General features: G+C 40.4%; 1 protein-coding gene across 1 annotated transcript in view; it reads right to left on the bottom strand.

Annotated features, from left to right (window-relative positions):
• Positions 1 to 11,422: 11,422 nt before the first annotated feature.
• MTMR12 (myotubularin related protein 12) overlaps positions 11,423 to 23,171 on the bottom strand; it is a 32,948-nt gene continuing 21,199 nt past the window's right edge. The window contains exons 10-16 of the mRNA XM_041419468.1: positions 22,345 to 22,469; positions 19,758 to 19,836; positions 18,099 to 18,169; positions 16,949 to 17,121; positions 16,087 to 16,254; positions 15,130 to 15,291; positions 11,423 to 14,157 (exon numbers count right to left, since the gene is read on the bottom strand). Coding sequence (XP_041275402.1) covers positions 13,582 to 14,157; positions 15,130 to 15,291; positions 16,087 to 16,254; positions 16,949 to 17,121; positions 18,099 to 18,169; positions 19,758 to 19,836; positions 22,345 to 22,469 — 1,354 coding nt within the window. The 3' untranslated portion in view covers positions 11,423 to 13,581. The remainder of the gene's footprint in view (positions 14,158 to 15,129; positions 15,292 to 16,086; positions 16,255 to 16,948; positions 17,122 to 18,098; positions 18,170 to 19,757; positions 19,837 to 22,344; positions 22,470 to 23,171) is intronic.

Here is a 23,171-nt window from a genome sequence, read left to right as displayed (position 1 = left end):
TGTCTTTGGTATTACAGCAAATTTTAAAATGTTTAATGCAGTGAATTTTTTACAAGTTCAGCTTTGAAAAATTTTTACTTCACATCCTATTGTAACAAATGCTTTACTATCTGCTCCTTGTAATGTAGAAAAATACTTATCAACTGATTAAAAAATACATCAAGCCAGATGGTGCAAAGAAAATGTTTCCACAGAGTTGTAATTTACAAGATAAATAGTGATTAGAGCAGCATTCATGTTGTCTAAATAGAGAGTACTTGTGTGCATTCAGAGTGTGTGTAGAATAAATGTCGAATACTCTTGGTAGGTTTACACCCTTTTGTTATGACCAAAGACCCATGCAGAGAGACGAATAATGAGTGGTAATTTTAGAACTGTAAATATGAGGTAAACAGAGCCATGGAGTCAGTGAGGGAGAAAAGTACAGATTCCAGGAAGTAGTAGTCACATAACTCAGAAAAGGTGTATGAGCAGCTGGGAAACAGAGGAAAAATCTAGAAGCATTTGGTAGCAGCCACCTCTGAGCCTCTACAAAAATTGTTGTGAGGGAGATAAAGCTGCATTTCCAAGTTACCATTCTCCTGAGAAATGAGCCAAGTGCATCGCACTCTCTGTGCTGCTCCTGGCAGAGGTGGCATGCCCTGCTGGTGCAGGGTGGTTTGTACTCCTGATGGCAGACAGGAGGTTGTGATCACAGGGAATGCCAGAAGGTTTTTAAGTCTGGCACAGATGTCAATACCTTCTGTAGTACCTTATACCCAGGGAGCAAAAAACACAGATAAACATTTGTAGATTAAATACACCGGCAGCCCTGGAAGCGTGTCTAATTAGTTTGCTGAAATTAGCTTGGAAAACGTGGAAGAATAAAATCCAAGTCAAGTCCTAGGGAGCACTTTGTCTCACCCTCTTGCTGTGAACTGCCCTGCATGGTTGACTACAGCAATGGGAGAAAATTCCAGAAGATGTTTTTTGGAGGGGATGTACCTGCCCTTAGCTGGGGAAGTTCAGAAGTGGGACTCAGAGCACCCCACGGAACTGTCACCTTTCTGTGTTCACCTGTAATCCAGGTGCCTCTGCTGACTGCAAGGTAGAGAGCTTCAGAGTATTATCCTGTGAACTGATTCCCCAAAGGACTAAAACAAGTCAAACATGGATTGATATTTTGGGGGGTTAATTCTGCGCTGGATCACATCTGTGAAAAAACATCTATCTTCTGTATTGTAAAATGGTGTTATTGCTATATCATTGTATGGGATGGCTTTTAAAGCAATTTCACTGGCAAGCACTTTACCATCTATGCAAATACATAAATCTGCTGCAAAAGAGCTGCTCTTCAAACAGAAATCTCTTCACAGGGGATCTGCAAATAATTTTTAAAGTGAATCTACCCTGCAAACCACATTCCTAATTAAAATTGTTATGGTAATTTGAATGGTTGGTACAAAAGCTGTTTAGGACATTAACCGCATAATAGAGATTGATGAGCATCTTAGCATTGTTTCTAAGGTTAGCCAGTTATTAAAAATTTATTGCTGTCCAGTTGAATAAGTACATTTTCATAAGTCCTGATTTCATTAATGAGCTCATTAATGAGCTACAAATACGTAAGGACTCCTGCTATGTACTAATATAGCACCAAACATAAGGCTACATGTACAGAACTAAGTAAAGATCATATTATCACAGAATATTCTGTGTTGGAAGGGACCCACAGGGACCATCAAGTGAATGGCCCGTATGGAGATCAAACCCACAGCCTTGGCATTATTGGCACCATGCTCTAACCAGCTGAGCTCATCTCAGGATTGAGAAGTACAGTATTTAACTACGAGACACAGAGCGAGGTAATTCTATAATGTCTCCTGGGTTTTTTTAATTAGTATTATAGTTATCACGTGAATTCAAACAAAGCAGAAACCTTACTAGTAATCAGGAACTGTCAGAAAACTCCGAAAAAATACAGTTTTACCATCAGCCTTGTACCTTCATAGAATGCTTGTGTTTCTGCCTATTAGTGTATTTTTTTCTCTCCTTGAAAGCTAGATTGAGGAAGAAGATAGAGAACTGGAAACGTCAATGTTGAAGGCAAAGAGAGCTAAAACAACACCAGAAATCCTCAGCAATGCTGGAAAGATAACAGGACTCTTTTTCTAGGAATGCCGTTATGGGGAAGGAGGACTCCCTGTCCAGAAGCCTCGCTGGCTGCAGCATGAACTGGCAGCTTGGTGCATTTCCCTGCATGCCCAGACATGCAGCAGCACTGAGCCTGAAAAAACAGTCTTGAAAAACTTGGCAAGAGAGTGGTTTCCCAAAACTCTTTTCTGTATCTTGGAGGAAAAGGAAAGGAAGTGTGAAAAAGTTCTTGCATCACTTGTTCAGTTTAGTGCACTGGTCTATCACTGAGGGCCAATTACTTATGGATTATTGTATTTATTTTTTTCTAAAGGTACTAAGTTCTTGCAAATGTTACCTTGATCTGGCCAGAATAAGCTTTCCTTTCCTCTTGAATCCACTTACATTAAAGCTCCAACCCAGAGCAATGGTATCTGTCTGCCTCAGAGCCTCAGGCTTAGAGCAGCAGCAGTGTGTGGCAGGTGATCCTCAGATCACTTTCCTGTGCAGCTTCAGAGCTGGCTGAACAACACAGCCTCCCAAAAATCTGCCTCCCACAGCTCCTGGGGGCAGTGGGATGCTCACAGCAATAAGCTACATCAGTGAAGCCAGGATTAGACCTTCAGGGCTCAAATTACTTCCCCAGGGAGGAGAGACGGAAAACGATTGCGGCTAAATTATTGCTGGTTGCAAATTAAGATGGAAGTTGGAAACAAAATCTTAGTGGAGAAACTCAGCCAATAACTGGTAATAAAAATACATCCAGCAGCCTAAAAAGGTGGCCCTGGTGTGGTGCAGGAACCTCCAAACAGCAGGAATGCGTCTGTGAGGGAGGACCTGGGCTGCAGCAGAGGAATGAGAGGAGCTGCACAGTGTATCTGTGTTTTCACTTGCATAGACAGTAAATCAAGATCTCTGCCTGGTTTACAAGGCATCTTTGGAAGAAGAAAAAAAAAATCTCATTGTGCTCTTGCTGAGGTACAACAAATGACATCTGAGCTTTCCATATTTAACAGAATATGTCACACTGATGAGTCAGCCATCTGCATCAAGGTGTCCTACTTTGGTATGTATGGCCTTTTCTCACTAAGTGTTTTCCCTAATATTTACTTAGGTACCAGCTTAATTCTCTTTGCTAAGGGATAAAACAGTGGTTTTAATTAATACCTGTTTACTACACAGTTAAGCCCTTCAGAAAGAAAATTTTAGAAACCCATGACCCAAGAAGCAAATGCATGAGCAGAACAAATGCATGAGCAGAAGACACAAGATTTTACTGGCCTTAGTGGTCAAAACACACCTGTGGCTGAAACCCAGCAAGATGATCTCCCACTGCTCAGAGCAGGAGAGCAGGACCAGACACTGTGCCAAAGTAAAGAAAGCATTCCTTATCCTGGAAGCATGGTCCCACTCTGAAACACAGCTCTGCAAAAAAACCCCAAAACCAAACAATACCAAACCCAAAATTAGGACTTTCCCTCTTCTTTAAATCAAATGTATTCTGTTTCCCTCTGTGCAAACTCAGCCTGGAACGGGAGAACCAGCTTGGCCTGTCACCATCAGTCATAAACATCCTGCAGCCAAAACCAAAACATTACTTACATCTGCACGACCCCAAGGTTATCAATTGGCCTCAGACATGAATGTCACATTTGAATATGTTTGTGTTCATCATTGTTAACACAAGGCTAGCACAAAGTGCTAAGTGTTTCTGACATCCTGTTTTATGACAGAAGCTATTCCTGATGCTTTTCAAGGCCATGTTGCTCTTAGCTATACTACTGCATTGGAAGTAAAACTTCAGTAAATTATTTTTATGAAGCTGTGGTTGAAGCAAACTGTAGCAGGGACTTAATTTTGCCATTAACATGACAAAATATAGCATAGAATAAGAAGGACCAAGACTGTTTAGGGAAGAAGATGACATTTTTACCACTTTCCTTTGGCATGTTTGTTTTGGAAAGATGATGTTGCACAGAAATTTGAAAATACATAGACAGATAAAAGTATTTCAAAGTAGACTTTTTACTATGGCTCTTTAGCACAGCTGACAAAAGTAAAAAAAACAAAACAAAACAAAAAAAAAAACCCAAACAAACAAACAAACAAAAAACCAAAATCAAGATTCCTAATTCTCCTTCGTCTGCCAGTTTCCCTTCTGCAGGAAGACTGGGCAGTTGGCCAGCTCAGTGTCCAATAGGTTACTCCAGTCAGAATAAAAGCTTCTTTGATGAAGTTTGGTTTATTTACAAAAATGTAAGAAGCACTGCTGCTCTGAGCACAGGAGAAATCAAATAGCTGGGGACAGCTTCTGTAACACAGCTCTTTGAGCCAGCACCTGACCCAAGCACCATTTTGAAAGGCTTCTCCTCTACCAGTTCTCCACAGAGCAGTCCTTCACTTCATGCTCCTCACTGCCATCAAACACATCTCAAAAGTCTGATGGAATTGGCCCACCAAAGTGGCCCCTGAGTGGTGGCACAGCTACTCCCTGCCCCCTGTGAGACAGACTGCCATAGCTCATCAGTGAGGATTTGGTGGTGGCCACTCTGAGATAACTCAGTTATTTATGCAACATGTACCTTCTAGCAGGCCCAGGGAGACATTCAGGAGGCTTGGGAGATCTGAATCAGTGGGTGATTCTCGCTGAACAAGCTCATCCTGCAAACGTGGCCGCCTGGGGGCCCTGCTGGCAGACCAACAGTTAAACAAACTCAACAAATAATAGAGACACATGAAATACTTGTCAACACCTTTCAAACTCAGCTGTTGGAATCTGAAATGCAAGGAATTCTCAGTACTTTGAGCCTGTAAGCTAAAGTTTAGAATTAAACACAGGATTTGATTTGAGACCTTGGAAAAGGCTTCCAAACTTAGGTACTACAAGCAAGAATGTGGATTTATGATTTAAAGCAGAGACATGTTGAATTAAGAAGAAGGTTTAGAGTTTTGGAGTTTAGGATACAGAAAAAATAAAAGTAGTGACAAAGGTAAACAAGAAGTTTAGAATACTGTAGCCTTGTGTATCATAGCCTAAGAAAGCTTACTCTGTAACGTGAGTCCATAAGATGAAATAAGTCCATAAGATGAAATACTTAAGCATTGGGTCAAAAATATAAATATCCTTATTAGCAGTGTTTTATTGGTCAAGAAATCCCTAAAAGGTCTTACAGCTAAGGGTACTGTGACCTTTTGAACCATACAGTAAGAATGTGAGCTGAACTCACCATTCCTGTCTATGAAAAGATAAAAGAAATAAATAACATAATCTAAAAAAACCTCAGAAATCCCATCTCTAACTCATTCAAATTTCCTTCAAAAATCCCCATATTCAGCCATAGACTGAAAATCCTGCCATAAAGATTTTCCAAAAGCTCACACAGTTGAAGAGATGCTGTTAAGGCATGCAGTTGTGTTTAAGTGTTTGTGGTGGGCTGGCCTTGGCTGGCACCTGCCAAGGCCACTCTGTCATTCCCCTCCTCAACAGGGCAGGGGCAGAACATAAAATTAAAGGCTCATGGGTTGGGATAAGGACAGGGAGAGGTCACTCACCAGTTACCACCACAGGTGATGGTAACTGGGTGAATACCTGCAGATGTTACTTTAACTTACTGCCAATTAAATCAGAGTTGATTAATAAGAAGTAAGAATGAATCTTACAAAGGCCTTCTCCTTTTTATGGAGAGCATGCCCCCCTCTTATCCCAGGCTCAGCTTCATTCATGGTTTCCCTGCCTCCACTCCTCCCATGACACAAGGGGACAGGGAATTGAGGATGAAATCAGTTCATCAATGGTGTCCCTGCTGCTCCTTCATCATGGGGAGGACTCCTCAGACTCTTCCACTGCTCCAGTGTGGGGTTCCTTCCAGTGAGATAGTCCTGCATGGACTTCTCCAAGGTTAGTCCTTCCCAGAGGCTGTATTTCTTCATGGAATGTTCCAGTCTGGGTCTCCTCCCCAGGGTGCATTCCCTCAGGAACAGGCTGCTCCACTGTGGGCCCCTTGTGGGGTCACAGGTCCTGCCAGGGGCCTGCTCCAGTGGGGAATGCTCTGCTCTCCACAGGCCACAGGTCCTGCCAGGAGCCTGCTCCAGCTCAGGTTTCCCACAGGCTCACAGCCTCCTTCAGGCACATCCACCTGCTCGGTGTGGGCTCCTCCAGGGCTGCAGGAGATCTCTGCTCCCCCCTGGGCCTCCAGGGGCTGCAGGGGCACAGCCAGCCAGTGTCTTTTCCCCCATCTCTCCAAGGAATGAGTTAATTCTTCTTTACTTTCTTCAGTTCAGGTGTATTAAAGAATTCCTTCACAGCCAGCCAGTGTCTTTTCCCCCATCTCTCCAAGGAATGAGTTAATTCTTCTTTACTTTCTTCAGTTCAGAGAAGAAGACTTCTTCATTAAAGAAGTCCTTTTCAGTCCTATGATTAAATTTACCTTTTTTCAACTCCAGTTTGGCATGCTCAGGCGTTATTTTACTGACTAAATGTAACTTTTCAAAAGAAATTTCTTGGCAGAGAACAGCCATTTACAATGCTCCCCTAACAAATGCAAAGATGTCAGTTAACTTTTCCCTCCATGTGTTGCAGCAGGGGAGATATTTTCCTTTGGAGGCTGGAGCTGGAAGGTAGCAGGCTGTACATTAATAACTGAGAGGGAAAATGTCCACGGAGGAGAAGGATGTCCATCAACCTAGACAGACTATTAATGTCAGCAACCAGCACAAGAAGGGCTATTACTACTTTAATAAAACCCAAAGATTATAAAAAAGTTTATGTTCAGTAATTTTCTGCTGCCTAAATCATTCTGGGTCCCTGGTAATTGTATTTCAGCGGTTTCTAGCATTCATTATTACCTGCAGAACTCCAGAGGTTTGCCATATTCATGCAGCCTCTTACTTAATTCCAAGCCATTGAGTAATGGTTTTACTATTACTGTACTTCTTTTCATTAACTTGCCCTTTTTATCATCATTTCTGCCAGACAGCTATTCAGCTGCAATTTGAATCATAAATAGGACCATTGCTTTCAGAACAACATTAGGCAGATAAATTTTCATGGAAAATTAGGGAAAGTACTAGATTCTACACCTGAGAGAAATAATGGACAGATTATAGACTGAGCAGACCACCTGCATTAAGCCTAAATACAAATGAGAAGTAAGTAAGTAAAATATGCTAAAGGAGTGTGGGGGAGTAACCAATCAGCTCACCTATGTGTGGCTGAAGCTTTGAAGAGAACAGCAGGAACGCACCAGGAATCCAAAACCACCTTCTGAGCAATGCCTGCTTTTAGATTACAAGTCAGAACACGATATTTGCTTTTCAGCAGCTGCCCTCAAACTGCTTGCTCACAGCAAAATGGTATTTAAGACTGCCAGCCCAACCAAAGCACAGCCTAAGGAACTACAGGCCTGAAGAGCATCAGAACATGTTTGATGGCCATAAACTGAGTTCACTGGGTTTGCTCACCTTACTTACCTTCCTGCTGTGGCAAACAGGTCAGATCCAATGCAGCTGTGCTTTAAATCATCCTATAAGGCTTCTACAGGCAACCTCAAAACACAGCTGGTTTGGATTGTGTTTCTTTCTTCCCTGTCTTTTTGTTTTCCCTCAGAATGTTAAATAGTTGGAGTTGGCCATGCGTGCTATTTACAGCATTTCAGCTCGCTGCACATTAGAGGTGGTTCCCAGGATTTATCTCTCTTTCAGCAGCACAGCAGCTGGAGAGTGACTTTTCCAGCACCTGTGGTTTCACCTTTCACCTCATCTGCTCTGCCTGGGGGCTGCCGAGTGAGAGGGGCATCCTCAAACAATCTGCTCCTCTTGTTTCCCCCTGCATCCCCACGGGGTGATTTGGATCAACGAGCTGATCTGATGGAAAGCTAATCCACAAAAGCAAAACACTGATTTCCATAAAGTCAGCTGGCAAGCAGCAGTGTGAGGGCACTGCTGGGCAGTGATTAGCAGATCCGGTGTAACCCAATCCCAAACCTGGTGGGAGAGCAGACCATCCTTCTGCTGTCACTTGTGCAGGCACTATCACAGCGAAGTGCTGAATCTACAGGAGATGTATTGCACTAGAAAACACATTTTGGGATTACCACCCTGCTTTTTCTTTGATGCAGTTTTTGTTTGTGAAAAAGTGCTGTGCAGGAGGATTTTACTCACTTTAAATAAATTAAAATGAAATAATAATAATAGTACAATAACAATACGACCTCCTGAACAACCATGCTCTGTATTGGCAGGGAAGTAAGAGACCTTGTACTTTGAGAACTGTTTTAAGTCATCTGTTGTACTTCTCGTCCGGCTTTCAAATATTCCCACCGCCTCTTGCAAAAGGAAAAACTAAGTGCAGCTGGCAGGTATAAAGCCAGTATTTTCCAAAGTTAAATGAACACCATCAGAAAAGGAAGAAATATTTTCTAATGGTGAATCCAAAGTGGAAAGTCTGGGATGGGAAACTGGAAAATACAGGAAGTGACTTGTAGGAAACTAACTGGGTTCATGTGTGTAGTGCACTCAAGGATGGTGGTGAGGAACATTCTGTTTTGATTTATGAATTGGGGTCAGAGTGAGAGTGGAAATATATTCTTGCATCACCAAAACATAAAGCAATGAGCACTTACACCCTCTAGATAAAATTAGCATCTCTGTCATCACATTCATGCATAAACATACTTTCAATTAATGTCTCCTAAACAAAAGGAAATTAGTCCCACTGATTGCAAAGCGAGCCCATGGAGTTCTGACTTTTAAATGTCTTAAGAAGACTTGAAGGCTTACACTCTATTAGCAAAACTGCACATTATTTCTAGTAGTGTTAGCTGTTCTTAATTGGAAATTTTCTTCAGATAGCAATAATTATGGCTTGTAAATTTCAGAATTCGTACAAATATCAGCTGGTTTGCAGAAAATTCAGTGGTTCCATAGACTGAATTTTGGCTTCTACAGTATAAAGAAAATTTTATTTCAGGACCCAGAAACAAAATGCAATGCTTAAAAAAAAAATTGCTTTAAGAGAAAACTAGGGTACCTGACTTTACTGTAATTGAGCAGATTTTCCTGTTTGAGAGAAGCATTGCTTTTAGCCTGAGAACTTCAGATTTGGATCATGCCTGAGCTGCAGGTACAGAGGTTTCTGTTGCATTCTCCTACCCTGATTTCCTTACTAACGACACTGGGCATCTAATCCATGTTCTGTCCGTCACCTGCTTTGAAAACCACTAAATAATCTGATGGTATTTGACAAAAAATTATTTCAAAATTTTCTAGATTCCAACAGGCAATCTGGAGGCTACGTGGCCGGGCCATGCCAAGTCTTGAGCATTACCTGGTCCCCCAGGAACTGAGCCACAGCGCTTGAGTTGTCCAGCAAGTCAGGAGCGGTGACAAACCTATAAACTGCTGGAACAGCACATGACTTAGGAACAGGGAGGAGATGGATGGAGACCGAAGATGTTCTGGCATGGGCGAGGGCAGGAAATGTCAGAAGAAAGGACGAAATTGTGTGGTGGCCAGAAAGTCAAGGCCACAGGAAATCAGTCTTCTTACATCTGCTGTTCATGAGAAAAATTTACAAATGCTTTTCATAGGCCTGTCTTATTCACCTGCTTTAAGCATCAAGGGATAACATTAAGGTAAGTGCCTATTTGTTTCACTGGGTTGCTACACGAAAACCAGGGAAAACAAATGCTTGCTGAAAGCACAGCAACATGCTGCAATTGAGCACCAGCATTTACTGCTCTAGCTCTACAGGGCTCTACAGCAGCCAAACCACGGCAGCACTGCGCATCCACTGCCCGTCCAAACACTTGCCAAGATAGTAGCAGTCCTCTATTGCATTTTCTCAGCCTCCACAGCGCTTTTGAAGTTGTCACCCCAGTCAAACTCAGCACGCAAGCAGAGGGAGTTCTCTGGGGCTCAGAACTGTGTGTAAATGTCTGGCCATGCCCTTCTAACAAAGGCTGAAGAACCCCATTGCCTTTGTACTCAACAAGGTGGTGCCTTCCCCACGTGTCTCCAGCTCAAGTATTAGCTCTCCTTATCTTCTGTGTCCACTCCTCTCCAAGTTAACTCTATTACCCCACCAAGTTCTGTCATCCTGCAAATGCTGGCAAAAAGCATTTGTTACGCTGACTTTATTACAAATCAAGAAAAAGGAAGCAAGACCGTAAGAAGGGTTTTGCCCCTTCCACTCCTCACCCTCCCCAGTTCACCCTGGAAAAGCATGTATAATTCTGTACACAGAATGCTTTTCCAGACTCAGCTAAGTCACTACTCAAAATCTCCTTCCTAGCCTAGAAAATGAAGTCCTTCACACAATTTTTAGAGATTTATGCAAAACCTAGCTCTTTGTGAAGGAGCACCCAGCCGTAAATACTGCATGAGGTCTCCAGGTAGTTTAGAATGAAGGTGACCTCTGCTGTGACAAAACTAATCCATTGTAAGAAATCATCAGCAGAAAGTATTCACGTGCCTCTGGAAGAAATTACACTTCTGTGCTTCAAGCACAAAAGGGAAAAGCTTCAGCTGGAGCAAAAGATCAGGAGGGCAAGCTGGCTGTAAACACCTTAATGAAGTGCATGTTTGCATTCCCTTATGCTGCACATCAACAGCTGAACCTTTTCAATAGTGAATACAATCTTAAATCAAAGCCAAGCGGTCAAAGTACAATTGCTGGTCTTCAGCAGGTGTGGGTGAGGCAGAGGCACACCTTGTGGTACAACATGACCCACAGCTACTGCTGTGTGGGGCTTCAAGAACAAAGCTGGCACAGTCTTGTGACGTTCATGGGTTTTTAATGTGTGATTTCTACTAGTGCTGCTTTGACCAGGGGCTAGCAATTTGTAGTGTCTTGAAAAAAAGTGTAATTTAAAAATCTGTACTCCACAGCTTACTGTGGCCACCTCAGTCCATCTCAAATGCACATCTAGTTTGAGAAACACTCCCCTGTGGCAATTTCAAGTGGCTTAGTGTAACAATGCATGAATAAATTTCACCCTGGACATGGGGGAAGTATATTGCTAAGACAGAAACACACTTTAATAACCCCCTGAATACAGACACTCAGCAGACAATTTCTAGATCACCTTTAACTTCCCACAGCCATCCTACTTCATTGTGCTGCACTGTCCTCTCTCCTGCACTGGTGGCATCAGAAGTACAGCCAGATCAAAACTGGACAGCTTCCCCCTAACAGTCTGTAAAAATCGGGATATAACCTGAAAAGCCTTGCCACTGCAGATTGTCAAGTCTGCTGTGATTTAGTGCATCACTTGCAAAGTGGACCTTAAACATACATTCTTATTTCAGGATGAATAATTCAAAGTATATTTTATTGACACTGTTCAAACAGCTTGGAGAGAAGAAACAGTATTTAAAAAAAAGAAGGAGAAAAGAAGACAAAAACCTGTAAAACTGCTAGCTTGCATTCAGTGTTAGAACTTGGAGGTATAAACAAAAGCCTGGAGTAAAAATATGAAGTATATTTCCAATCCTTCAGTGCAGAAAACCAGCAACAATGGTATTTACTCTACATTAGAAGTGTTCCCATGTTCAAATCCAGATATATACTTCTCTTCTATATATATTTTTGATAACTTATGTACAAATAAGATGTCCAACATCTGTTCTTTAATACAAATATGTAATCTTCATGACTGAAACATTACAACAGTTTGATCAAAAGTATAGAAAATCATTGTAACCTTTTTTTTATGGCAGTGTTTAAAAAACTCCACCCTTGAACCCAAATGACCTTAGAAGGACAAGTATTTCTTCACCGTAAAAATACACTGCTCATTCAACATGCAAAGTATTATTGCATACATGAGTCACATGAATTACAATTAAGCCTGAAGGAAATGTGCTGTAGAGCCCATTCCAGCAAGTGCTAGCTGTAAATATCACAGAAGAAAGCAAAGTACTACTCTATTTTTAAATAAAACACTACAAACTCAAGTATTGTCCTCGCACTAAGACTTTAAGGCAATTAAGAGCTGGAAAGCTTCAGTCTGGCATAGCTGCATCAATCTCTCCCCTTTCCCAGTTATGAGAATTTGTTTTCAGAGGGCTGCTGATGAATTGTTGCTATATATTAATACAACTCAGTATGAAGTGATAAGTCAGTAACAAAAGTTTAATATCCCCAAGTTTCACCGAGCTGATCAAATTTAAGCAACAGTTTATCCACCAGCTAAGTTTTCCAGCATGGATTTCTAAATGGTTAGAGAACAGAAAAAATATTCAATGTGTAACCTCCCAGTGTAACTGATTTTAAAATTTGAATCCATTCTTGGGGTATTACAGAATTTAAGAGTTAAAAACAGATCTGACAGTCAAATAATATTCAGCTTTACAAAGGATAACTATTTGCAGTAAAAATTTGTATAAACATACACACAGTAGATCCAAGTCAACAGGCATTTCTTTATGGCTTCTTTCACTGAGGTACTGTTATAACATCCAGCAACAGGACACGAGTGTTCTATAAACACCACATTCATAAGCTGTACCACCAACTCATGGCAAGTGGTAACAGACTGCAAATCCTGCTTCCCTGCAGGACTACAGGAAAAGAGTCTTCCCTGCTATGTGGAGAGTCTCAGTGCAAGCTACAGAAAGCCTTAAAGGCAACTGGCATCAATGGGGGAAAGTTCCAATAAAAGTCTCCCTCTGCTTAAAAGGAGAAAAAATACTCATGGCAAATTGAAATCTCAATTTGTTAAAATTAAGAGCAAACATAAAATTCCAAGGCAGCAAGGGCACGTAGCACAGCAGCCATACATTAAGACTTGAAATGTGTCATTAAGCTCTTGCATCTGACCTTTGAGCTAAGGGCATGCACAGGCTCAGAGCAGCCAACCTGTGACCATGCCACCACACAGACCAACAGTGACAAAGGGGAAGGGGCAAGCACATGACTTCTGTTGATCCAACAGTAGACAGAAAACCCCTGGTGACCACAAGAGTATTCCTCAGCTGTTAAAAGCTGACTTGTGAGTGCACAGTTAGTTGCATCTTTCACTGTTTACATGTGGGGGGAATTTGCAAATCACAGTACTCCCAGTACTCTTAGCCTAAGGGGAAAGAGATGTTCTGTTAAGATAGCATGATTGTTGCTATATGCATTTATCATTCTACCTTCACAGCAGAAAGTATTCTTTTGCTGGCTTTTTTTTTTTTTTTTTTTTTTTTTTTAACAGACTGGCCATATTGTTACTACAGCCAAGACTCCCATTTTTATTACACCTGTGCTAAAAATATGGTTCTGCAATAAATATTGTTAGAGTGAAATGGAGGTTCAGAACATGCTCAGTTAATTACAGCAAGTAGCTCTTTCCAATCAAGGATTTTTAACCCCACAAACCCATTAAACAGTTTGCAGATGCCCAAGTTCCTTATATGAAGATACAGCACAACATTTAAAACTCAGTGCTTAACCACATACAATCCATACTGTAATCTATATACATGTTATAACATATCCCCACTTAGATCAACAAATTCATCATCCCTCTTGACCAAGTCATCTTCATCTTCCAAGTCTTTCCAGGTGCTAGTGGGTAAAGCTGGTTTGACAGACTGTCTCTGCAGTAAAGCAAATGGAAACAAGGATGACAAACGGGCAGAATTTCTCAGCATGGGAACAGAATGCACATCTCCAGAAACAGCCTGACTGTGTTCTTCATCCATTTTCACCTGCAGGCTTTGCACTTCCTCCATCAAGTCCAAAATCTTGGCAGCTGTAGCTATTGTTCCACCACCATGAAGCTGGGCCTCAGGAATCCATCGTAGGTAACGCTGTGCCCAGACTTTGATTTCGGGGCCGTCGATGCGTGGCAGCAGGAGACCGTGGTAGTCGACAGGTTTGCTATGCCAGCTATCATAAAACTCTCTTAAGCTATTAGGGGGCTCATCTGAAGAATTTATGAACTTGCCAATTCTTTTACCCAGAATGTTTTTAATTAAATGATCTGTTTCCTCCCTGAAAAATCCTCTCTTCGTGGAAGGCTTTGCCTGTGTCAGTGGCAAAGAAAGTTGCCGTTGATGCTTTAAGAGGAAAAAAAGACAAAATACTCAGATAAATGTTAATGGAGTGGGACTTCAGAAAGCAGTTTTAAGAGGAAGAAAAAAAAAGCTGTATTCAGGAATTTCTTGCAAGCAATAGTCACTTGACCTATATAGAAAAGCAGTGGCTGTGTTTAAATTGTAACTTTTCAATACATCAAGTACTTTACAAGGCATCCTGAGTGTAGCCAGCTTCCTTCCCTGCTAACCAAATGTAACACTGATAAAACAACTGTCTTTGAAAAAGCCAAACCCTTTGCTTACATTTAAGTATTGCCAGTGTCCATGTTTAGGTTAAGCTAGTTAGAAATCAGAGAGCACTTTATTTATAGGTTTTCATCCAGTGGTCCCTCACTGCATCTCAGATAAATGCTGTAGATCGTACTGGCAGTGTATCACATGAGAATGCTTTATACAACAAAAAAGTTAACCAATGAATTGCAATTGAAAGAGGCTACTCCAAAAACTTTTCCCTGAGTTTGTGCTATGTGCCAGTAATGAGGAGGTCCATCCATAATCCTCCATACTCCAGACAGTTTTTTTGCTCCTCCCACTCCAAGTCCACACACACACTCCAGTTACACTCAGAGAAAATTAGGCAGGCAATTACAAACCTCTGTATTTCAGTCAGGTACTCCGTGGAACAACTAAATGAACTCCCTTCAAACACATCATTGCAACTCACCTGAATATTAAATCTCATGACTTACCAACAGACTTGCATAGAAGTATGAAGAAAAATAATCCCTAACTTCACAGCTATGAACTATAAAACAGTTATCTACTGTGGTGCATGCAAACTGGGTTCTTAAGATCCAGGTGGGTCTGAGGTATACATGTATTTTGTCAATTAAAAAAGTCTGCACCAATACTTTCACTGTGAGGATATTTGAAATAACAGATGTGCAAAATATTTCTAGAATTAAAAAACCAGTTTAGCAGCACATATCTTACTTTGAACCGTGCAGTCTTCCGTTGACTTCTATCTGGTTTTGGTTTCTCTGCATAAAGAGGGTTGTTCAGGAAAGCCAGGGCCTTGGGGTCAAACTGCACAGACCAGTCCCACACAGTAAGGAATCTGAAAGGACCACTTTGTGTCTTGAGGCTTTCCCCACTCTGCCAAAACAAACAGGTCACATTTAATACTGCTAGAAGGGAATTCTGACCAAGTCAAGGTGAAATAAAAAATCTGGCTTTTCAGAAAAAAAAAAGACACAGAGTTGCAACAACACTCTTGCTTTCTATGTGTTCAATAACTGAAAACAACAGTGCAATCAGACTTTCACAGATGAAAAAAAAGTAAAATATTCTCAGAAAAAAAAGATATTTTGGAACTTGGGCAAGAGACAGACTTGTTTGGATTCCTCAAACACAGGGGGCACATTAGGATTCCAAACACCAAAAGTTGGAACTGCAGTCATGCAGTGCTACTGGTCTAGATTTTGTGATCAACAATTTATTTGTATGAAAGACAGCAATCTTCACTTTTTCCTTTAGTCTCAGTGCAGCCTTTCAGAGGATACTCCCTCTATAGTATATAGAGGATATACTATACTTGTATAGTATATTGTATATAGTATATACAATATACTATACAAGAATTTAATAGATAACTTATTCTGCCAGACAGCTGGATATTCCTTGCAGGTTAAGGAGCTCCAATTTCACTGAAGGGCATTAAACATGAAACTGCAGCTACAAATTACAGGTAATGTATTCCTTCTGTCATCATGAATTCCTAAGTCCTGAACTTGCCTCCCTATAGCCAAAATTGCACTTGTTCACCCTTCCAGGCAGTTCCATGAGTAAGGAAAAAGGTGCTGTTGGGAATTAGCTTTTTTTGGCTGTTCCTTATTTGTTGGTCAAACTCATTCCCCAAAACACTGCATCCACAAAATACCAAACCCTTACCTTATTAGTGTCTCTTTGATGTTGAGAGTTGAAGAAGAAAGTGCTAAAAATAGGCACATAGAGGCTGTCTGACAAGACAGTTAAGTAAGTTTCTGTGAACTCAAATGCTGGAGGATACTGTTGTACCAGCTGCCAAACACAATTTAGCAGGAGCAGAAAAACAGGAGCCTAAGTAAACAAAATATTTCATCAGTTTAAAAAAAAGTTAAAATTGTTCCACCATGCAAACTATTTATTTTATAGTATCAAGCGTCTCCAAACACAAATCTTAAGGCAACTACTGATTAACTACAGAACTGTTGCATGTACATTTGGCTGAAATTTGAAGAAGTATTATCTGAGCTATCCTTGGCCAATTATTGACAGAAGAGATAAGGATTTTCTACTCCGAATTTGAAACTTGCCACTACGAAGCCTTTTAAAGGTGGCAAAGCAAAACTAGTTTATAGCAATTCTTGATCAGAATTAGTCAGTTTACACCTATTACTTCCATTTGAATAGCAATCTGATCTAGTCCAAAAGCAAGACAGTAAAAAGTTGATCTCCAGATGTGACAAGAAGAGGCAATTAACTTATTTCTGTGGATGCTACTGCCATTTAACACGGTTTTCAGGGGCACAGGATACATGACTTTCAAAAGACTCCAAGACTGGGAAATTTTAAAGAGAATTTTAATTCTCTTTAATAATAAAGCCATTGCTGACCTCTAAACAGCAAAACCAGTGACACTGTACAAACATCAACCCATAAAACAAAACACAAGATCCTCAGAGCAACTGGAACTTCTGGACTAACAGGTAATTCCCTCATACTGAGTAAGCTTATAAATAGTAAGTAAGGAAAACAATTTTAAAAATCATACCTCCTCTTTCTCACTTTTGTGTAAGTGGTTACAGCGATCCAAAAAGCCATGTCCCCCAATCACCCACTCCTTCTGAATGAGGCTCTGAAACCCTGACTTTGTTCTGCTGTATGAATCCATCATCACTTGAACCAGACTCGAGATTACACAGCACAGATCAGTAGCACTCTCCTCTACAAAAGAGGACAGAAACTACATTTTACACTGAGCCATTCCTCAAACATTATGTAAGAAAGCAAAGCATTGCCATGTTCACATAAACAAAACTATTTCAGGATCAGAGCAGCACAGACATTTTCGCAAGTCAGAGAGAAGTTAATCCATGATTCCAAATTTAAGGTTACTTACATGCTTATCCTAGGAAAGTACTTTGACAACAAAACCTCCAAGCCCCAACCCTTACTACTATAAGTAGTGCCTTTCAGTCTCCCACAAGCACACACTGCCCCTCAGCCCAGCCATTTGTCCTCACCCTTCCTAACCTCCACACCTCTTTCCACAAGGTGTGAAACTGCCTCCTCATGCAACATACAATCCTTTCCAAAAGGTGCCTCGAGAAAACACCTCTTGCCTGTGCTAGGCTTCCCAAATGGCAATATGTGTGAAAAACTCAACTAAATTACCAATCCAGGAGTCACTTAATGGTTAACTTTTGGTTTGGTTTTACATGTGATTACTCAGTCTAGGAAAATAAACTGCTCAAAATGTTTACAGTAAGCATATAATTCCATGTATTTTTAATAAAGAGTCTGCAGAATATCCAACATGTGTCTAGAAGATATAAAGGTTATTTTTCAAAGTTTTCATATTACTGGTCCTTTGTGTAGATATGGTTCCCCTGCCCCTTAAAGTACAGCAAAGGGCCTAGGAGACCTTAAATAAAATAAACTTGGAAATAGGAATGTCTTCTATAGGCAAGACTCTCCTGCCAATTTATCAGAAGCTTTTTCATTCATACCCTGGAACTGTGCTTAATATGTTTTCTTTAACTACAGGAAGCATTTCCAGAAGTGTGGGACATTCAGGTGTCTTTACTTGAATTCTATATGAATTTTAGCAAGTCTCTACCATAATTATAAACTTACAGCTTATGCTACTTCAGAGTGAATTTAAACAAATCAATAATAGGACTATCTCATTAAATTCTTACCTATGAGGAGAACATTTGTATGCTGTATTTCCAGACACTCAGCAACTTCTATGGCTTTCTTCAAGACCCTCCTGTTTTGGTACAGGAAAAGTGGAGTAAAGTTTGTTATATTAGTTTCCCCTAGACAGTGTTAGAATGCTATACTTGAAACTTCACTAGTTCTTTAAAACTCAAAACCCATGCTCAGCTTGCGTAAACTAAGAACTGCTTAGCTTCAAGAACATTTTATTTGGCCATTAACCATGCATCTTCAATTGCTATGATACAATACTTCATTCTGGATCAACAGCAGCCATCACACACATTGCTAAGAACCAGCTCTTTATCCTGGAAAGAGTCAACATCACCATATTTATGTTCTAATGTACTACATTCTAGATTTCTTCCAAAATCTGATTTCAAGAGAGAGAGGGAAGGATGAGCAATCAGCTCTTATAAACACTCAGACAAAAGTAATACAGAGAACATTATTACACAAGGAAAAGTGAGTGGAATTACAGATCACATAAAACCAGATGTAACACTGTTGGTTTCTAGATCTAAATTTTCATGAAGTTAGTTATTCTTAGCACAAGTCTGCACACAAATTAGGATTCTTGCAATATCTTAGGTTACTATTGAAGCTGACAATTTGTTTCTTAAGTGTGGAGTTGTCAGATTCTTCTTTGTTCTACCATCTAGAACAAGTGACAAGGAATTCCTACTAACTACAAGAGCCAAGAACAGGCTGATCCAGGAACCAAAGGGATCCAAGTATGGAAATGACCAGTCTCAAAACAACCTAAAGACAGGAACCCAGCCTGGCATTTACTTTAACCTACTTGTGATCTTGGTTATGTCAATGAATTTCTCAACATATATATGGTCTTCACTAGAATCTTTCAATAAACACACACATTTAAATTCTGGATTAATGAGTTAATAACTATCAATATTTATTGATTGTTATTAAGACCAGAAGGGACTGGAGCTGACTGCAGAAGCACCCCATGGCAATTAGCTGGTTACAGAATAAACAGACAAAAGAGCTAGCAAAAAGTAACACTGAAAACAAAACTCCTCAACATTCCACTACAACAAGCCTTAAGTTAGCCAATGCCATTCCAACACTTACTCACTGTGGACTACTAAAAGAAGAAAAGAGAACTCAGGGAACAATCAGCACAGCAGGGGGACAAAACTGAGAAGAAATGTCCTTTTACAACTCTTTAGTGGCCGAACATCTTGAACACTGCACTTCATCTCATTCTAAAGGACATTCCAGAAGCAGAAAGTACAGAGAAGGATGGCAAGGCCCGTCAGAGACATAGAATAGTTTCACACAAGAAACAAACAGGATTCTTGAGTTTGGAAAGAAGGTGACAGTGCACGATGGAAATTACTGGATCTGTATTTTTAACTGGCTCTCTGGAAGAATTGTAATTGGAATGATCTGCTACTTCTCATATCCTTTAAAGTGGAAGGCTTAACACAAGTCTGCACTGTTAACAACACTGACTCAAGTTGCAGAAATAAGATATATAAATGGGACCATAAGCCTGCCTTAATTTTTTTTCCTACTGGCAGTAAAAAATTCAGTTTCAAGAAACTAGCTAGAAAACCCACTACAAATGCAATTACCAAAAATTTGAAACACAGAAAGCAGAAGATTTAGCAAACCTGATTATTTCTAGCCAGTTTGTGCTCTCCAGTAATGAAAACCATTTCACATCAGTTGCCCAGAAGTCTGTACTGTTATCTGCAAAAACAAGAGAAAAGCAAAAATTGGTTTGTTCACACATGCACAGTGATAATTAACAGCCATCCATTGAATTACTCTTCAGTTATGAACAGGTACAAAGCAACCAATACTAAGGAGTCAGCTAATCTCAATCACTGTTAAAGCTGACATCTTATAACTACATAAGGAAATGAAGTAGTTCTACAAACACCAGCAGAGTTTTATAGCAGCACAGCCTTTTAGAAAAGTTGAAGGCTCCTGACACTCAAATCAGGTAAATAAGTCTGTTGACAGAATGGAAAAGGAATAAAAATATTTAATCAGAGACGATCTACATAAAGCTTAACCTAAAGATGCTGGATTTTGAAAATCATTACCAACAGAGCCACAGACATCAATGGGTTTTAGAAGTAGGTTATAAAAACTTATGGCTTGTAAGACTGCCTCAAAGATGTTTTAAACAGTTTTTGCTGCAACTAAAAAAAGACATTAAAATATATAAACAGGAGGCAAAGTTCAATACCACTAAGTCATTGAATGCCTATGAATTTCACTAGGACTTCTTTTGTATGTTTTTTTAAATGCCACCTAAGTGTCCATTGCTTTTATTTCTATCAAAGGCAGCCAAAAAATATTGGAAAGCTTTTACAACCTGATATAGTAAATTAAAACCAGAATAGATTAGATTTCCTGCATGAGACCAACCTTGAAGCACAAGGCCCACAACGGTTCTACTAGTGAGAAACCAGACACACAAAATTCCCTCCTCCCCCCCCTTTCCACAACAGCTTCAGTTCCACATTTTTCTGTGTAACTGCCCACCTCCCAGAGTCTCTCCAAACACTTCCAGTGTTCAATTCCAGCACGTTCACACACTTCTGTCTCTGCTGCATCTTGCACCTATGCCTCAAAGGCACAGGCATAGACGAGTTATTCCTGTAGCTGTGCTGCCTCCATGCCTCTGTACCTCATCCTGTTCATTACACAATTTAAATTCCTCTCCCAATTTCTTTCACCATAGAAACTAGTTCTCTACAAAAGTATTAGAATTCATCTTCAAAGCTCTGTCCCATTAGACATAGTTTTCACTATCACATATAGTGATAGTGACATAGTTCAACACCCTCACAGTAAAGCATTTTTTCCTAATACCTGATCTAAAAGCTGCCCACTTTCCCCTGTCCTTTCATTTCATGGTCTCATCTAAAGTCCCTCTCTAGTTCTCTCGTAGTCACTCTAGGCACTGGAAGGTTCCTTAAGGTCTCCCTGGAGCTTCTCTTCCCCAGGCTGAACGATGCTAATTCCATCAGCCTTTCCTCACAGCCAGGGTGCTCCATCCCTCTGATCATCCTGGTGCCCTCCTCTGAGCTGACTCCAGCAGGTCCCTGTCCCTCCTGTGCTGGGAGCCCAGCTCTGGATGCAGTGCTCCAGGTGGGTCTCAGCAGAGCAGAGCAGAGGGGCAGAATCCCCTCCCTGCCCTGCTGCCCACGGGGCTCTGGATGCAGCCCAGGACACGTTTGGCTCTCTGGGCTGGCAGTGCCATGGCCGGGACAAGTTGCCTATACCATATTAACTAGGCACGTACAGGAGAAAAGTAATGGTTAATGTGTTCAGACTACTGCAAAGTACTTCTGCAAAAGTTTTTCTCAGACAAAGTGCATAGTGCTATACTCAGTGGGGTACTAACCAACTTTATTTTAAAAACTGCAAGAACAAACGCTTACTAGATGGCAGTTTCAACACATTCCCTTTTGCATGAATATAAGAATGATACAATTACATCACTGAAATACACAGTATTTCATGACAGAAGTTAAATGACTTAAATTCAAGCTTAGGCTTTTTTCCTACAGAGGGTGAGTTACCAGAAATCACACAAAAAGGTAATTGTTTTTAGCTCTTAAGATTCACTGCTGATTTTACAGTGTATTCTAGAGAAAATCTTCAGTGTGAAACTCAAATACCTCATATTAGAAGTGGAGTGGAGCTTTTTTCATCTCAAGAGGTGAGGTCAAAGTGTTTCATGACAGCAAAATAGTTGAAAAGTCTCAGAAGAAAAGTCTGAAAGCCTAGATCATACTTTTACATGCCTCCCATTTGATTGCTTTCTAAAGGACAGAATACAAGCAGCTTCATACGATTTGAGTTTGACTAGTGTGTAACAAAACCAAGGGCAAAAATTAATTAGCAGTCTCTACTCCTGACAGAGCCAAAGGCTAAAAGTTTGGCCACAGAAGACTGAAAATCTTCCCCACAAACTTCATTCCAGTTAGTGTAATCCAACTAACACTTGAGACTCCACTCCTTCAAAAGCAGTTTTCGGATACTGTGACAGCTTAGCAAGAGGTGGTTAAGTCAAAGAACTACGAACCTTCATTCACATCCCAGACATAAGCACAGTCTTCAGTTACATATTTTAAAATCTGCTTTTAACCACCCTCAAAATCAAGACACCAATGAAGAAAATTACTGCACTCAGGAGTCACAGCACATCATTGTTATGCTTTGCTTTAAAGTCTGACTTACCTATCAAAAACAGCTGTTTAAATCTTGTGTATGCAGTCTGGATATCTTGCAGAGATGGAAGGCTGCTTGACAAGTCATCCATCTTCAGGAGCTCATAGGGAGGTTTGCTAATTGTCTTATAGATTCTAAATCAAACCATCAAGAGATTAAAGCCTTCTGCTTCACAAGTCAAATAATGCATCAACTATTATCTGAAGACAAAGTTAATAGGCATTAACAGAATTGTCAGAGAGCTGTAATACCAGAAGATAGACACTCTGGAAAGCTATTGACCTCCATGCATTTCTAAGTAATGTTTGGAAGTTTGCCCACAGGCTTATAACAAGATTTGGTGCTTTTAACCATGGCACCAACAAAATTATACTCGTGTCTATTTGTGCAGTTATGAATATTACAAGCATTACTTGATTTTTACTACTGTTTCTTTAGTATTTTCTTCACTAGACACACCAAAATCACTTTACTAGAAGGCTGCTAGAGCTGTATCCTGAAAGAAGAGATAGATAGAAACACCCAAAACTCCCAGCAGAAGATTACAATTTCTCTTGACTTTTGCCAACCAGATTCTGATACCTAGCTGCTAGGTCTTCTAACAAAACACACAAGTAAAGGAAATTATTTGGATCCAAACAAGACAATGTATCTTGCACTTCCCTATATATCTACCGATTTTTTTCTCTTGAAGGAGAGGAAAAAACTAGGCTAGATGATGCTTTGGCTTGGACCCAGAGCATTCCCACGCATTCAGGTTCCAGAGCTCAGATGAACGTCAATGTAGTAACTACCTCTGCTGTCACACTGGCCTCTTTATTATCAACACCTGGGAA

This window comes from Onychostruthus taczanowskii, unplaced genomic scaffold, assembly GCF_017590055.1.
Source record: "Onychostruthus taczanowskii isolate IOZ18803 unplaced genomic scaffold, ASM1759005v1 scaffold108, whole genome shotgun sequence".
NCBI lineage: Eukaryota > Metazoa > Chordata > Aves > Passeriformes > Passeridae > Onychostruthus > Onychostruthus taczanowskii.
Note: the sequence above shows the minus strand (reverse complement) of the source record. Positions and strands in the feature narration are given on the sequence as shown.